The following is a 17721-nucleotide window of genomic DNA, read 5'->3' on the forward strand; positions in this document are numbered from 1 at the left end:
GAATTCAAATCAGCTGATTGTGATGTATTACTAGTGAACGTATGAACAATAGGTGTAGAATGCTTAATAGTGTGAGGAGAAGATGCTTGTAGAGAACCAAAGGAATAAAGCTCATCCTTTCCAAGTGCTCCTTGCAATAGAACATTATATGTAGCTTGTGATTTTACAAGGTAAATACCAGGGTAAAACTCAAAGTAGAATCGATTGTCTCTTGTAAAGTGGCTTACTGGAAGGAGATGCAACTTGGGAATTCTAATGATACATTCAACCTGTTGTTTCCAGGAGAGGTGATTCGTGTTGTCAAGTTTGATGTTGATTTGTTGAGCGAACATTTTGAACGCGTTATTCAAGGAGAAACATCAATTGTTTGCGAAGGATTTCCACCTTGCGATGGAAGCCATGGGTATGGTGGATCATAAGCTCATTATACCATATTAGAAAAAGAGAAAGAGTGCATAATTGAGAGAAAAGAATGAATATGTTGTATTGAATGTAATTGAATTAGTAAAGTTAGTTACATAATTAGAATTTATAGAAATTCTAATATGCTCTTAATGCTAAATTTACAATGACAACTAAGCATTGTGTTAGTTACAGATTAATAACTAGAGACTAGAGCATAGCTAACTAACTCATTTAATGATACATGTTATTAATTCCTAATGTACTCCAATAACTAATCCCATATAAAACACTCCCGAAATACAGTTTTTCCTCACTGTAAATTTTCCCCAACACCCCTGAAATACAATTTTTCCTCACCGTAAATTTTCCCTAACCACCATAAACTCTATAGCCTCTAGCAACCTCTATCAGCGCAAGGTTACTACGCATATGTACTATTTTTTTAGCAATTATAGATTGTTTGATTGACTTTTGTGTTTAAGTGGACAATGATAGGTGAAATCATTTAATTAGGTCCAATGAGAGACTCGTGCCCCCTATCATTTAGCTATTTGAATCTTGTAGCATCAGACAATTGAGATACTCTCCAAAACCTAGACGACAATAAGGTTAGTCATCCTCTTATACTTTCTCTCTAAAGACTCTCAAATTCAAAAAAAAAAAAATGTCATTCATGATTTAATCTATTATTAACATATACTATAATATATATTTATCAATTTATCAAATCCTTCAAGAAACACACAAAAAAAAAAAAAAATAGAATGAAAAAATATAAGCAAAATAGAATCACAACAATTGAATAGAAACTCACTCGAGGAAGATTGGTAGTCATCATTGATGAAAGTACATAGTTATTACAAGAAAAATGCTAGGATAACAGTGATTGTATCCAAAGGAGGAGCAATTTCTACAACGGCAATGAGGAGGCTAGATTTTGCTTTCTATTTATGCGATGGAAAAAAGGAATTGTTTCTACTCTTAATGCACAGAGTTACGGTTTTATATGCATAGGGGAACAAGAGGATGGGAAAATAAGAGAAAAGAGATATAACATACAGATTTTCTTAACCATGCTTAGCCTGTATTAATTAGGATTTCTTTGAGTTAAGCACCTTAACAGCCTTCGCAAAAAGATCCACTAGGTGCACCTTGGACATGAAAGTTCAGTGACTGTAAAACTAAGTATTGTTCAAAACATAAGCGGGAAGAGAAACGTGATTTAAATAAATATCTTGGTAATGTCCATCTTGTGTACTCGAGAAGCTTTAATGCTTTTGTATTTTAAGTTGCAAACAATTATCATATGTGAATTTAGAAATGGAATATTACTACAGAAATTACATTGTACATCCAGTGCTAGGTTAACATGCTTGCATGATTAATCCACAAATATTTACAGACACATGCAAGATTCATTTGCTGACAAGTAACCAGTTAATTTAATAGGCACGTGGTCTTTTATCGGTCCTATATCGCTATCAATCTGTTATCAATTAACTCTTTCTTTGGTCAAAGATATGAAACATATACAGACGCCGATCACTCCAGAACCTGAAACTTGCTCCTCCTGTTTTCAAGATTATTCCATAAGCTTCTGTAAAACCCTCCAATATCGCATGCAAGAAGGGTTCATGTGTATTGCTCGAATAACCCATCTGTGAGGACTTTGAGAGGACTCCGTGCTTGATTTAGAGTTCAGACCAACTTTCAACTGTCTTGCAAGCAAATGCATTTGAAAGTAGAGCTCTGCAGGCCTCATTTCTACACAAAAGAAGCAGACATTCATACAGAGGTTAGCAATTATTGAATACTAAAAAACCAAATATCAATTATTGCATGATATTCTGCTCATCTGTCGGAAGTCCGCTGATAAATAAATAAAAATTCCAACTCAACCTTACAACCAAGTTAACAGTTTGATTAATTGAATTGGTTGATACGAATAACCCCACATCGCAGCCCCAATATGCAATTATAATGACACTCTTTTATAGTTCTGTTCTTCACAACTTCAAAATTATAATTTTCAGAAAGAAAAAAAAGCATAGAAATCGAACCTGGTGACCAATTATACCATTCAAGACGGAGGGTTCTGTCCCATCTCTCCTTAGAACCAAGGCTTCCTTCTGCTTGCGCTAATAATATTGAGGCAAAAGGCACGGGAATCAGGGAAAGCTCATGAACTTGGGTAAGGCTCTTAACGGCCCGTGATAAGAAGTGAGGACTATTATGCTGCCTGACAAGCTCCATACAGATGGCACCTGATTTAAAATAAAACAATATAATCCAATGGATATTAATAAAAAAAATTGCAAAAATGAGAGCAAAAAGGATCAAGAGAAGAACTGCCAATTGATTCACACACAAAAAAAAACGATCAACGAGTTTTCTTCTAATAAAATAATAAAACTATTTTTGGGATTTGAGGGCAATAAATTAGCTAATGACAAAAATACTTGTCAATAAATACTTGTAAGACAGGACATAAGAATAATTATCATACTGTATGCTCATGAAATATCAGATAAATTTTTCCATAATATAAATATTAACATACCCTTAACATCTCTTATTATCCTCTAAAAAACCTTATTGTTAACTTCGGTGCCAATTTCTTGGTCTACAATTCAAATTGAAGTAATTCACCGCATATTTCAAATTTCAAGTGGTAACGTGATACTACGTAGAATTCAAGCGAGAGCTTTTTGAAGCGCTCACCCTAAGAGAATTGAGTATCACTTAGTTGAAACTGATTTATATCAGTTAGTTAGTCTGCCAGAGTTTCAGATTATAAAATACCAGTAGCTTGCATGACAAGTTACAGTGTTTAGAAGTTAGTTACGCCAGCACGGCAGTTAGTTACTGTCAGCTCAGCATTTAGTGCAGGATAACTCAGGTTGTGCTGGTTAAGGTCACCTATATATAGCTGACCAACCTCTTTATAACTAACTAAGAAATTCAGAATATTCTATACATAAACACCTTTTAGAAATGACTGTCAGCTTTCTCGCAAATACGTACCATGACATAGAAAAAGGCAGCTTTCAAAACCCGCCAATGAACAAGCCTGTGCCACAAACTCTTCGGCTGAGACTAAATCCCTTTTTTGCAACAAATTCACTCCTCTCACTAAGTTATATACAGCCATCCACATATTCCATGAATTTCCATCCCTTTTAATGCATTCTTCGAAGCTCAAGTCTATGGCATTTGAATCGATCTCCAGTTTGTATTGGCATTCCATAAGTTTGAGACAGATCCAACCAATATGACAATCTGTCTTGAGCTCCAAACACCTTGCATACTCTTTCCGAAAATTTAGATGATCATCTTTCATGGCATACAAACGGCACAATAGTAGATGTGCAAAGAATAAATAATTATCAGGAAGCGCAAGTTGAGAAGCCTTTTTAGCATCAGCAATACAGCTCGTGTGATTCCCACATTGTAAACTGATCTCAGAAGCACAAAGTAGAAGTTGGAAGTGCCTATATTGATAATCCATTTCTGTTTTGCTATACAATTCATTTGAAAGGGCAGCTTGAATTAGACGATTTAGTGTACGACAGAGATGTTGAGGAAATCTTTGTTCACGTGCCTTCTGAAGATAGTTAAGAACAAGCAAGTAGCGGGCATCATGATTCCATGGTTTCTGATGAATGTATCTGCAATTTTGAGGCGAGAAATATAAAATGATTATCCTTGTCAAGGGAATAATAGTGCTTCGATATCTTTAAATAGAAAGCTCTACAATCATAGAAAAAGAATGTTTATTTTTCTGATTTAACTAAAAGACAATCTGACCTAGCAGTGATATATTCATAGCCTAGCATGAAGGAATTTTAAACAATAACAAAATGGGATCAAATTTCTGGGCAGTTACAAGGGAAATAAAAGTAGTACTTCTGCAGGGATTTGATAGCTCGTGGATGACTGGAACACTTCTTTGAACAAGTTGGAAAAGTAAACTTTGGATTGTTGTTGCCGGTGGCATAGCAAGCAACTGCTCCAGCGCCGTGAATATAATAGGCTGATTTTAAACCTTCTTGATCAGACATATCAGGATTGTCCATATTACAACACCTAGTTGCCATATGATCATTGTTTAGCTCTTCACTAAATAGCAAGAGATAGCCCAGAAGATTCCTGTCCCGGAGAAATGTGCAACAGATAGGATGTTAGCAAACTCCACAAAGCTGGCAACATCGAAAAATGCACAAGTAAAAATTTGGGGCAGAGGTTACCGACCAAAAAAACTTTCCTAACACTTGGAAGGTAAGGTATTATTATCAAGTATGAAAATAAAAGATAAAACTTCTTAATACACTTCAGTAAGTACAGAGAGATGGCCTAAACATATGTTTTTAAGTGGGGGTATCCAAGCCGGTTTTGTAGAGTCGAGATAGGCCCAACCTAATTTCTAAGAAAGATGAACACAATTTACAAGAGAAACTAAAGGAAGTATTATTTCCCAAGATACAACAAATCTATCTGAAACAGTACACCATACCACTCTTAGGATTAGGAACGAGTCTAAACACAAGCCATTAGAATTAATCAAGCTTCTCCTTTTAAATTATTCGCCCATAACATTTTTTTAGTGTCACAACTTACGGTAACTTTATCACCTCTGATACTCCCCTAGCCCCAAATTATAGCCCTATCTTGATCAGGCCCCAATAAACCTCCTTTCATCAAATGTTGGAATCATTTTCAAGACCAATCCCCAGAGCTCCAAGATAAGAGTTTTGATACTAATTGATACAGTTATAAACTGAAATATATTTGACAGAAATAGGGTGAACAAAAAACACTGTTATAGTGTGAGTTGCGAACCTTCACCTCCCTGGTCAAAGGCCTTAACTCTTTCAAATAACAAGATGCCCTATTTAATGTTCTTCCTTTTATTTACACATACAATACAGCCTAATCGTACATCAAACTAACTAACCGAAGAGTTCACCTATCATTAAACTAGTACTTGACCTAATGAAGTACTATATATAGGAGTACAAGGTTATTCAATTACATCATATTTAGATCCTATCAATGATTTTTCACTTTATTACTTTAGGATCTATCATTAGTGCAGAATAAGGACAACTGTTTTGTTAGTTACTCAATTACTAGATTAGTTAGAACTTAGAAGGGACTGGAAGGGAATTGGTTAGATATAAATAATGTGAAATCGTATTAGGGGAGACACTTTGATAAACTTAAAATCGGTTAAATCAAATTACTATTATTGTGTACGAATCTTCTCATAAAAATCTACCTCATCAAATTACAGTTAGGAAACATGTGCAGTGCTTTCCTGAGGTAGGCAATTCCACTTCTAATGTCAAGGCAATCAGATCCATTTTTCACCTGTCAAAATCATACCATTATATTTTTACATCTCGTCTACATTTTAAAACATTTTTTATGGGGAAATTGAGGAGACAGGAGGAATCAAAATCAAGAGGCTGAAAAAAATACCAATTTCCCAAGTGCTATTAAAAATTGCATCCTAGAAATTTCTTCTTGATATTTGAGAAAATGCCGGGTACTTGAGACAACCAATCCAAGACGGTTTTGTCCATCAAGAGCATTGATAGCTGACAGAACAAAACTAACTTTTGAACTCTGAAATAGCTCTTTTGGCATCTTGATAATGCTAGTGATGACTGCATCAAGTCCACATATGAAGTACACTAATCTACTGATAAAACAAATGGATGACGCCACAGATGCTTTTTTCATAGAAGAAAGATTTGAAGCAAGACTCCCAGCTACAGAGAGAGCCAAATCATATTCACCGTATTGCCATAACGAGAAAGCATACACTTGCCAACCTTCTTCATCAAGCAGCCCTTGAACCACATACCATAGAAAGGTGTTAAGAGGATGACAAAAATTAAAATGATTTTTTACACAATCCTCAGTACAAAATGTTTATGCAAATAACACAGGCCATAACACAAGTATAGCATGCTCAACTCACGTGCTTTACATGCGGAATTAATACACAGCTTTAATTTACTTCATGATGCATTCATTCTCAGGAATTATGAGCAAAAATCAGTTAGAAAACTTGGACTGAACGGGGATAATTTTAGTAACATTCAACCAGCAATAAGCTTTACAATTTTGAAACAAAAAAATTAAATAAAGTGACTCTAAACAATGAAATTATAAACTTTGAACCCAAACCTTCTTTGTTCAAATTTTCACATTCCTTCAAAGCATCAGCGGCATTCCCTGCCTAAATAAAAAAAAAATGTATCGAGTTAACGATCATAATCACAGGATTTTTTAAAATAAATAGGACTAAGATGCCTAGTATATCTACCTTGGAAAGTGATCTAGCCAAATTGATAGAAATATCCCTGATATGTGAGTTTTGATTACTCTCTGAGCCAATGCTAACTGCATGGCGTGCTAACCTATAAAATGTAGCAGCAGACTTGTAATCTTTTCGAGCCTCACATACCAGTCCATGTAAGTTATGGGATTCAGGATAGTGAGGGGAATGCTGCACAGCCTGCTGAATAGCTCCAAAAACCTGTGACAGTTAGATGCGGCATCAGCATGATATTCAAGGTAGTCAGTTGTTACTTAAGAGGTGTAATAAGGAAGCATCATTTAGTGCAGATTATACATCTTAAACTCATTATAGTTTGGTCTCTAGGATTCAATTTATTGAGAAACAGGGAGTACAGTACACACTAATGCAGGTTCTATGAGCCCTTTTTGAGAGGATTTTCTAAGATTAAGGAAGAGGTTCTACAAGATCTAGAATTAGTTCTGTTGTGATACAGTTTGCAAAATGCTCCTGTGGAATATACAAGTTTGGCTCAAGCAGAAACAGAAACTCGGGGCTACAGACTCCTTTCAAAGCTTTCAGTATCCTTTCCAACCTACTGCCTTCTACTGTGACATTAGAACACCATAACTCTTGGTCACGGTCCAATTCAACATGTATGCCTGAAATAAACAGATGGAATTGGACATAGCGATGGAATTGGACATAGCAAAAGAAAACAGCTGACTGTTATTAATGTGCCACGTTAAGATCAATGGCCATTGGCCACTAGAAAGACATCCACATCAAATCTATGACACCCACCCAAGTTCCAAGAGCAGAGTGTGTCCCCTTTCCCAGTAATTATGTAATGCAGGATGTATAGCTCAAACTCACTAAGTTTGTATCTGAACATTAGTTTGACTACAATCTTGTAGAGGTCATAGCTGCTGACTACAATTATCATTCTATCATTAGTCAGTTTAGTTATAACTGTAGTGTTGGATATTCCACTATAACCAGAGGTTAAATCAGAAAATACAGAACAAAATTCAGAGCAAACTTTCCCACAATTTCTCAGTTTCTTCTCAGTCATCGCAAACTAATAAGAGGCAAAAGAAAATGTGTGATCAGCACCAAAAATCATTAATCAACCATATAATCTAACCTGTGAAGATGCAAGATGGCCACTCAGCAAAGCAAGCTTAGTTAGCCCAATTTGGAATTCAGCTAACTGCACAGTAACCAACAAATAATTCAAATCAGGAAATATTCTACGCCAGAGAAAATTATTGCCTAAAATAATGTGTGCCATATAAAGCTATAAAACAGGTATTGAGAGGAAAATTCTTGATATATTGATATTTGGCTAAAATTAAGGGTGATGATAAATAAATAGCAAACATCGACAGTAGGGGAAAATAGTATACAAACACGTTTCCAGCTTATTGCATGTTAATTCATAGAAATTAGTAAATTACAGGCATTATCTGCACAGCTCGGGAACAGCTTTCAAATGCCTCGTCTGGTGCAGACTCCTTACTACATAAAGATAGCATGTAGTTAGAAAACTAGTAAACTAATAGACTAAATTAACATGTACATGCTACATGAGTATGTCAAGATAAATGACACTAGAATACTACCTCACATAAGACTCAGCTGACATGCTTGCCCATGGCAATGCAAGGCTGGGATCGATACTTCGCGCACGATCAAATACTTGCCTTGCCAATTGCTTTTCATCCGCTTTAAGATACAACTGAAATTTAGACAAAACCAAGCTGAAATCTCCACATAAAGAAATTCCAATGTCTTTCGTAAGATGATGAACATCACAACATTAATTCAGAGGTGCAAATTTGTCATGTTACCGAGCTAAATTATGGTAGACAACCACTTGTATCTATGGTGTACATTGGAAGAAATGGATGGTGTTACAGTGAATCACTTGAAAAGAATAGAGAACAATTGTATTTCACTTATTAAATTTATAGATGGAGTGCTAATATATAGGCACAAAGGACTCTATCCTAATAAAGGAAATGTATGAGAATAGAATACTAAATATTATTCAACGAGTGAAAGGTCAAGCTAGTCAGACTAATCCTAATAAATGACGATCACAAATAAGTAAGAAAATGCTGAGTTACAAATATTATTCTTTTAAAAGCTATAAATACAATATTGTAAAAAATAAGTCTGATATATTTCAAAGATGTAAATAAACTGCATGCAATAATCCATTTTAATAGACTATTCTAAACCTAATGGGCCTGATTACTGGCCGAACACAAGTATTACCAATAGTTACAAATATACATTATTTACAACACTCCCCCTCAAGTTGGTGAATAGATATCTATCATTGACAGCTTGGAAGCAAGTTGGTTTAAACGTTCTTTCAGTAATCTCTTTGTTAATACATCTGGAAGCCAATGCCTTGAAGAAATGTAGGTTGTAGTTATCAATCCACTATCTAGCTTCTCTTTAATGAAATGTCAGTCTATTGCAATATGTTTTGTTTTGTCATGTTGAATAGGATTATGAGCAATATTATTGGTTGATAAACTGTCACAACAACTTCATAGGACCTTCACACTTTATCTTCAAATCTTGTAGTACAATTTTCATCCACAGTAGCTCACAAATTCCTTGTACCGAAGCTCTACATCACGCATCAGCGGTTGAACGAGCTGCTACACTTTGCTTCTCACTCCTCCAAACAAGAAAATTCCCATACATGAGAGCACAATAGCCTGAAGTAGATCTATCATTCGCTAAACCTGCATAATTTGCACCTGTATATTATTATGCTTTTATAGTTGCCTAGGCTTCCACCTTTTTTAAAAATCTCCCTGATGTGGCTTTAAGATATTGTAGAACACGGTCTAAAGCTCGCAAATGTCTCACCCTCGAGTCATGCATGAATTGGTTTGTCCATACTAACTGCATAAGTCAAATATGGCCTAGTTTGTGCCAAGTAAATCAACTTTTCCACTAATTTCGAATATAGGATCTTGTCAGCTTTGACACCTTCATCTTCAAACATATTTTGAGATTTTGCTCAGGGAGAACACCTGCAGATTTGCATTCAAGCTTGCTTGTTCCCTACAAAATATCAAGCACATACTTTCTCTAAGAGATAAAGATTTCTTGCTTTGAGGAGGCCACCTCAATTCCAAAAAAATACTATAGTTGCCCAAAGTCCTTCCTTTCAAACTTTGCTAATAACTTCTCCTTGAGCAGCTCTTATGTAACAATAATGACTTCAATATAAACAAGTACAATCAACTTTCCTCCTTGTGGAGAAAGTTTTGATCTCTTTGGCTTTGCATATAGCCCAAACACACCTAAAGGGAAGGGAGGCATGACTGAGTAAGGTGAGGCCAAGGTCAACAACGTGTTTATGTTTGCATTCTAGCACACCATTTTGATGGTCAGTATGTGGACACCATTTTGATGGTCAGTATGTGGACAGCTGAGTCTATGGGTGAAGCCTAAATTTGTGAGAAATTTGGTGAATGGCATAAATTCTCCTCCTCTAACGCAAGTGTTGCTTGCGTTGGGTCCTCCAACACCACCACTACGGCTCCTTCCTTCCTCCTGCGCTTTTGGTTGGAGAGTGTCTTGTACCACCAATAGGATGGTTGTCAGTCATAGAGGATTTATACATAGGATAAACTAGTGAGAGTCTTCTACAAACTAATTGTGCGGCTTATGAGCGTTGAAAATATTATGGTCAACTAAGTTTATTTCACTAGAGAAATACATAATGTCAGCTCCTTAAATTAGGGCGCGATATAAGCGACAATAAATAAAACAAAACAAATCTTAAATAAAACAAAACAAATCTTAATAATAAATAGAGAATATTCTAATATCTTCTACAAGAACCCCGCTAATTCTCCCCTCTTAACTGCCATACGGATACCCCACTCCCTCCCCACCTTGGGATCTAAGTTTTCTACCAATTTTATTGAATCTAAATTTCTAGTATTACTTTCAAAGAATTGCACAGGTAATACAAGAGAAACAATATCATTGTCAAGTGTTAAGAGTCCCACATCGGACAACATATGGCCTGAACATTTCCTTATAAGTGGGAGCAACCCTCACCCTACAAGCCGGTTTTGTAGGGTTGAGTTAGGCCCAACCACACTTCTTAACATGGTATCAGAGCCTATCGATCGGACCATGGGCCGCTCACCGTTAATATCCACGCACCAAGCCCATGGGCTGCTCACCGTTAATATCCACGCACCAAGCCCAAAAGAGTGCCGGACGTGAGGGGGTGTATTAGGAAGATCCTAAAGTCCCACATTGGTTGGAGATAGAGCATTGAAAGAATATATATAGAGGGACACTCCTCACCTTACCAACCGGTTTTGTAAGGATGAGTTAGGTCAAACTCTAATATGGTATCAGAGCCTCGTTTAAGATCCGGTGGGCCACCTTCTATGGTTTCCGCTATCGGGCCACCCACCATTTATTTCCACGCTCCAGTTGTCTAGTCCTGGGCGTGAGGGGGTGTGTTAAGAGTCCCACATCGGACAATATATGGCCTGAACATTTCCTTATAAGTGGGAGCAATCCTCACCCTACAAGCCGGTTTTGTAGGGTTGAGTTAGGCCCAACCACACTTCTTAACATCAAGATCCCTTAATTTTAGGAACAAATTAACCAACCAAGGTTATTGATGGTAACTATTCGTCAAATTGTGGTCGGATCTAACTCAACCTTACAAAATCGACTTGTAAGGTGAGGATTGCCTCCACTTATAAACATATGATTAGGTGAATTCCATGTGGGACTATTTAACACATCCCATCATGTCTAAGACTGGACATCTGGAGCATGGACATACAAGATTGATGAAGGACACCTTTACAACCATAAGCTATGCCTATTAGTGCCTGAAATGAAGATAAGAAATTTCAACGACCAGATATGGACCATTTTGGTATAAACAGCAGCACCTAAGGTGGCACATGGCAGCAGATGGATACTGCAGTTTTCGGTAACAGTACTTCTGAGGTTGGCCAGTCAAAGGGTTATGCTGGGTTCTGCATGTATTGTCTTTGCCGAAAAACACAGGAAAAAGTAGGGTTATGGGGGAAAACACAGAAAAACAGGTCATGCGATAAAATCTAGATTTGCAAGATGGGTCAGCAATGAATTCTATGACAGCGGAACAGAGACTCTCAAAACAGGAGCTCTAATATCAATATGAAAGAGATGAAAGAATAATAGTCTAAAACTCCAAATATTATTCACACAATTCTTTGGCAAGATTTTTATTCTAATTCTTTACCAATCAGAAATAATAGTTCGAATAATAGGTGATTTACAGGCTTATGCAAATTTCTAAATCAGTCCTAATAAAGAAAAATAATAATATTGTAGGAATATACAAGCTATTATGTGAAAAGAGTTCTATATACATTACTTTACAACAAATGGCTACCCAGTTGGATTTTTACTGTTTACTGATGACATGAGACAGTACCTTCCCAAGATATCCCCAAGCAACAGCTAGAGAAACATTTAACTGCAGTCCTCGGATCAAAGCATGCTGATTTAGTTCATTATGATTAGACAAACACCCCAATGCCACCCAGAACTCATAATTGTGACCCTCAAGTAGCAAGGCTCCAATAGACATTTTTTCTGCTAGCTGCCTGCTGAAACAACTAAGTTGAAGGAGCACAATGGTCGAAAAGATCATTAAAAATAATCAAATTACATAGATCATACCGTGCACTTGAGTCTTGTGTGTAATTTTTGCTTAATGAGGTAATAAGATCTGAAGTTACTGCAATGTCACTGTAGATGTTTGCTTGCCATGGAGACAAGTGTAAAGCTCGTTGGTATGAAAATTTAGCACATCCTGCAGCCAAAAAGCAGGTCTTCCTCCATGAATTGATAGAAGCACTGAAGGCTTCCTCATTAGATTCCAATTGTTGGACCTCCTCAATCCAAGGATTACATCTTGCATATGCAAGCTACCATAGATCAAAATAAAATAGCATATAATAATACATGAGCAACAAATAATACCTAAAAATAGCAGTGAAGAAAACTCCAAGTTGTAATACCAACTTATTGACATATTTAAGCACTACTTCAGCCAATAATACCGAAAATAAATCATTTTCTTAAACAATGGAAACCTTTGAAAACTGAAAAAGAAAATGATACCTGAATATCTGCATGTAGTTTCCAAATACATGAGATATTCGTGAAAGAACGAGCACTCTCTCTGGCAACCTCGGATGCTTCCTGCAATCAGTTCAACGGGGTTTAACTAAATGTTGCCAAAATGGAGTTCAACTAAATAACAAATGTTGTACAATTATTAAAAAGAACAAAAGAGAAAAAAAACCTTTAACAATGAAGCTCCCCACTGATATGCTCCTATGTTAATGCAATCTTTTGCCAAACTAAGCAGCCCCAAAGCAAGTCCAAATTGCGCAGGCACGCAATCTGGCAAAATCTCCAAAGCTTGTTGAAATTGTTCAACCCCCTTCAAGAAGAAAGGCAAGGAAGCAATTTTACATATTTCTTTAATGTACAGAAACAGATAGACACTAATCAAACAACATCATACAAAGGAGGTGTGTATAGTTGGTTCATGTGTAATTTGAAATTGAGTACTGAAAAAACTGAGACGAATTGCATGTGACAATAATATAATATGAACTACAAAAAAAGTAGATAAACAATGTGAGCATAATTAGTTAAATGAAAAGCGAAAGATCGCGCCAATTTGATTTAAACCCTAGAACCAGCAGAATAGCCTTCAGCTTAGCCTCTTAAACCAAACTCTTGATGCCTGTTTTAAGCCATATATGGATCTCTGGATAGTAAAGATTGTTGTATCCTGAACCACGGTCACTTTCAATGAAGAATTAAGGAATTAGAAGATTAACAAGGAAATTATGCAATTGTATCTCGAGGACTGGGTCAACTTGCTATTTCTAGAGAAGGAAAATGTTTATTATCGAGTTTTTCAGTGATTGTTTGCAAAGAGATAGGAGAAGCTGAGGCTACAGCAATACACAATGACAGCAGCGAAACTGGATTACTGCACAGGATATGGTGGTTACATGTGTGATTCTGAGACAAAAAAACTTACCAAACTATCTTGTCAAAACATCTAATATTTAGAATCTGCTTTGACTTAGTTTTGAACCAAACATAGTCTAATTTTGAAGTAGTTTTCTTTTATACTCAAGAAAAGTGGCCAATGGATGGAACACATGAATGTTGGACTAGATAATAATGAAGGGATAAAAAATAAACCATCTGTCGTCTACGAATTTGGATCCATGAGTTTTTTAAAAATCAACTCTTCATTATCCCTTTTAATGGACATCTATAAGTCCATTTTAATGGACATTTATTAGTTCATTTAATGGATTGGATGGACCTAACTTATCCAATAGAAATCACTTTTTATTCATAAAAACCTAACTCTCTTATAAATTAACTAATGTTTCCCAAATAAATGCTCTCTTCAATCAATGTTTTAAGCTCCTTAAAATATGATCATATCAAGTACTTTCAATCATCATACTACCATCACTGCAACACACTAAAAGAAAATAAATGTAAGGAATAAAGAGAAGCGCTGAGAACAAGAATTGTGTACAAGAAAGATATCAAGATAACAACTAATAATTAGCAGAATGTACCTTTTTAAATTGACCAAGTGTCAACGAGATATTTCCACTTTCAACCAAAGCAAAGACCATCTTATTATCCAACTCGATTGCACGGCCATAAGACTAATGGATAATCCAAAGTAAAACAGTAGTCGAGGGATCAATCATCTAATCATCAATTCTTAAATATAAAAGAAATCCAAGCAGAGTGGTACCTTTACAGCTGCAGTAAACCTGCCCAGCCGCTGATAAGCAAGTCCCAGAGCCTAACAATTTTTTAAAATATTTATTAAAAAATCTATGAGAATGGAAACATAATGAAGGAAGGAGTGGTGATATTACTTCCCACAAATCAGCACAAGTAGGATAGCCTCGTATAGCATGTTGGAGGCTCTGAACAGCTTCAGACCATTTCTTTTGATGAACCTATTAAGTTATATAAGAAATTAATGGCAGGTATTAACCGAATGTAATAACAATAGAGAGATTAAATCCGGATATAATCAGATTGTCAGCAAAATTTCTATAAATTCAAAAATGAAAGTATTTGATCTGGTCTCATATTAAAAGTACTTGCTGCAGAATGCATTTGTTAACTACGACCATAAATTAGCAAATGTTTTTTAAGAAAGTGTTTGATTGGACAATATTTACTATTATATTTTGTTTTAAAGTTGGGTCGGACTAACTCAACCCTATGAAACTAGCTTGCACAGTGAGGATTGAGGAATAACTCCAATTAATATAATCGTAGAACTTGAGTTGCGTCTAACTTAACCTCACAAAAAGTACTTGAGCCCTTGGATGTTGGATGTGTAAAACAAATGCCGTTTGGGATACAGAATACAACTCCGGCCAACTCCAATAATAATAATGTTATCCACATAAACAACAAGATATATGCGTAAGTTAGTAGAGGAATGTTTCTCAAACACCAAATGTTATTGAAGGGGGTGTCTAATTTGATGAAATATTTACTATTAATTTTTGTTTTAGAGTAGGGTAGGGCCTAACTTAACCCTATAAGACTAACTCGCAAAGTGAGGAATAACTCACTAATATAATCTAAGTCCTTGGTTTTTAGAAGTGTAGTAGAAACAAATGTAGCTTGAAATCCTGAATATCACTCCGGACAACTTCAATAATAACAATGTAAATTATGTCATCCACATAAACAACAAGATAAATGCATAGGTTAGTGTAGAGGAATGTCTGTCAAAACACCAAATGGTTGAATTTATTGTGAATTTGCAAACCATGCTAAAATCCTCAAGAACTGAACTGAATCTATTCAATCATGCTCTAGGACTCTACTTTAGTCTTTAGGCTAGATAAGGAATTTTTTGCAGCCTAGGAACAAAGTCATGAGACTCTCCTAGAAAAAACTTAAGAGAGACATATGGTGGAAACCGTGTATTTCAACTGCAACTACACAACAGGGTCTCTTTAAATAGACTTAATAAATGCAAAATAATGACAAGAATAATTACAGAATATTCTAAGCATAATTTTGAATATTGATAAACGAAATTTGAAGCAATTCACTTCAAATCAATTATCTTAAATGTCCTCTCCTCTTATTCTCATTTTTGTTAATTGTGTTTCTTATATGGTATCACAACAATAAAATCAAGTGAGTCAATTATCCTTAAAAGACAAAACAAGGATCCGAAACACTCGCTATCATTGATGACTAGCCAGCGAATCTGACGCCACTGTAGCAGTCTCAAAGTCACGCACTAGTCGCATTCACTTGACCAATCTTCCTAGCTCAAAAATGAGTCTAACCATTATGCCTGGACCTACTATCGTCACAGCTCTTGTTGCTCTTCTTCGTTCCTCCAAAAACTTTGCCTCCCAAGACTCCACCATGTTCCCTCGCAAATTAGGTTCTCTGGTGTTTCCCAATCTCCCTACCCCCCCGTACTTTTTGTTATAGAAAAATAATTTGCGGTTCAGGAAAACCTATGTTTTAAAGGTGGAATTAGTGTGATTTCAATTTATCATCATGATATCGTATGGATAGCGTGCATACCCACTATGTGTACCCTCGAGTACCACTACTCAAAAAAGGAAATGTAACGTGTACGGTACCCATACCACCTACCACAGAGTATTGCAAACATGGTAACTATTTTGCGGGTGTTTGACAAAATCCTCTGTCTTCCTACCTTCAAGAATATGGAATGGAATATTCCATTTGTTGATATGCTGAAACTGAAATGTTCTAGCTTTGATCCTTAGTCTAAAATACTAAATGAACTCTTGTAATCAATTAATGAAATATAAGGCAGTACAGGGCAAACCATTCTCTCCATTTTTACTCCGAACATTCTCTTAATTTTTCTCGCAATCCCATTTTTTTAATTGTTTCTTGCAATATACATACAGAAAAAGAAAGTGCATTCTGCGATTCCACCTTAAGAAATGGAAGAGAAGCAAAAGAAATTGAAAGAACTAACCAGCAAGAAACCCAATCTGCGGAAAGCCCAAAAAGCCCTTGGTGACATTTCAGAAGCTTCAAGGCATACTGCAACCTCCAAACTATCCTTTCCTTCTTGGTCAAGCAAATCACACAGAGCTTCCTGGTAGGAAAGCATTCATGACAGTGAGAAAGCATTAAAATGGAGCAGAAGAGAAGATAAATAACTGGACCCCTTTACTTACCCCGGACTCGAAATCATCAGGATCGATAGAAACTGCTCGCTGGTAACACTTGAGAGCTCTCTGAGCATCAAGAGAAACACATCGATAATAATGGCCGAGATATTTGAAAGATTCACCGTTTTTAGGGTTTAATTTGGCCGATAGAATAAAATGCTGAGCAGCTTTTTCCTTAGCATCTTCTTCTTGTTTATTCCATAACAGTAAACCCTAAATCATCATCCATCATGTATGTTAATATAATTGATTAGAAGTGAATTAATGAGAGAAAAGTAAAGAAGGAATGAAACGCAGACAATGTCGAAATGCAGAGAGGCGTCGTCTGGGGAATCTTGTAAGCGTCGGAAGAGATCTTCTTCGTCCTGCAAGAAGAACGATTGGTGAGAGAGGTAGAGACATTGCACCGGAAAAAGAGGAAGAAGTGTAGTAATAGAAGAAGTAGGAACGTACTGTGGGGTTTTGAGAGGCCATGATAAGAGGGCTTAGGTCTTGACTGGAGAACACTGAGCTTTAAACATACAAGTAATATCAAGATCACCTTTTCACATCTTAATAGTATTTTATTTATAGCATTGTGATTGTAGATGTAATAGTTCAAGTTACTATGCTAAGTCGACAATTTTGTAGATAAGAGGAGTGCTAGCAACACTCTCTTTTGAACACTCTCTCAAGCACTCACTTTTTTATTGGTTGATATAT

The 17721-nt window shown here is 36.0% G+C and overlaps 1 protein-coding gene and 1 long non-coding RNA gene across 3 annotated transcripts; both read right to left on the minus strand.

Annotated features, from left to right (window-relative positions):
• Positions 1-1377: 1377 nt before the first annotated feature.
• On the minus strand, positions 1378-17564 carry LOC131652666 (tetratricopeptide repeat protein SKI3-like). Of its 2 annotated transcripts, XM_058922604.1 has the most exons (22): positions 17473-17564; positions 17319-17384; positions 17026-17232; positions 16821-16943; positions 14701-14784; positions 14574-14624; positions 14389-14481; positions 13077-13217; positions 12893-12973; positions 12449-12696; positions 12201-12372; positions 8338-8453; positions 8173-8233; positions 7860-7925; positions 6740-6952; positions 6601-6652; positions 5887-6260; positions 5684-5775; positions 4312-4554; positions 3430-4073; positions 2466-2669; positions 1378-2169 (listed from the first exon to the last, which is right to left on the minus strand). In XM_058922604.1, exons 1-22 carry the CDS (start codon positions 17491-17493, stop codon positions 1988-1990), a joined length of 3534 nt encoding a protein of 1177 aa, XP_058778587.1. In that variant the 5' UTR covers positions 17494-17564; the 3' UTR covers positions 1378-1987. The 2 variants fall into 2 exon arrangements, with proteins under 2 accessions (XP_058778587.1, XP_058778588.1); XM_058922605.1 differs by lacking the exons at positions 1378-2169; positions 2466-2669; positions 3430-4073 and having other exon boundaries at positions 4376-4604.
• On the minus strand, positions 9098-12194 carry LOC131652671 (uncharacterized). The gene is made up of 2 exons (XR_009298757.1): positions 9605-12194; positions 9098-9477 (listed from the first exon to the last, which is right to left on the minus strand). It is a non-coding gene; the product is annotated as an uncharacterized LOC131652671 (long non-coding RNA).
• Positions 17565-17721: the final 157 nt, after the last annotated feature.

Source organism: Vicia villosa, linkage group LG2, assembly GCF_029867415.1.
Source record: "Vicia villosa cultivar HV-30 ecotype Madison, WI linkage group LG2, Vvil1.0, whole genome shotgun sequence".
NCBI classification, from domain to species: Eukaryota; Viridiplantae; Streptophyta; class Magnoliopsida; order Fabales; family Fabaceae; genus Vicia; species Vicia villosa.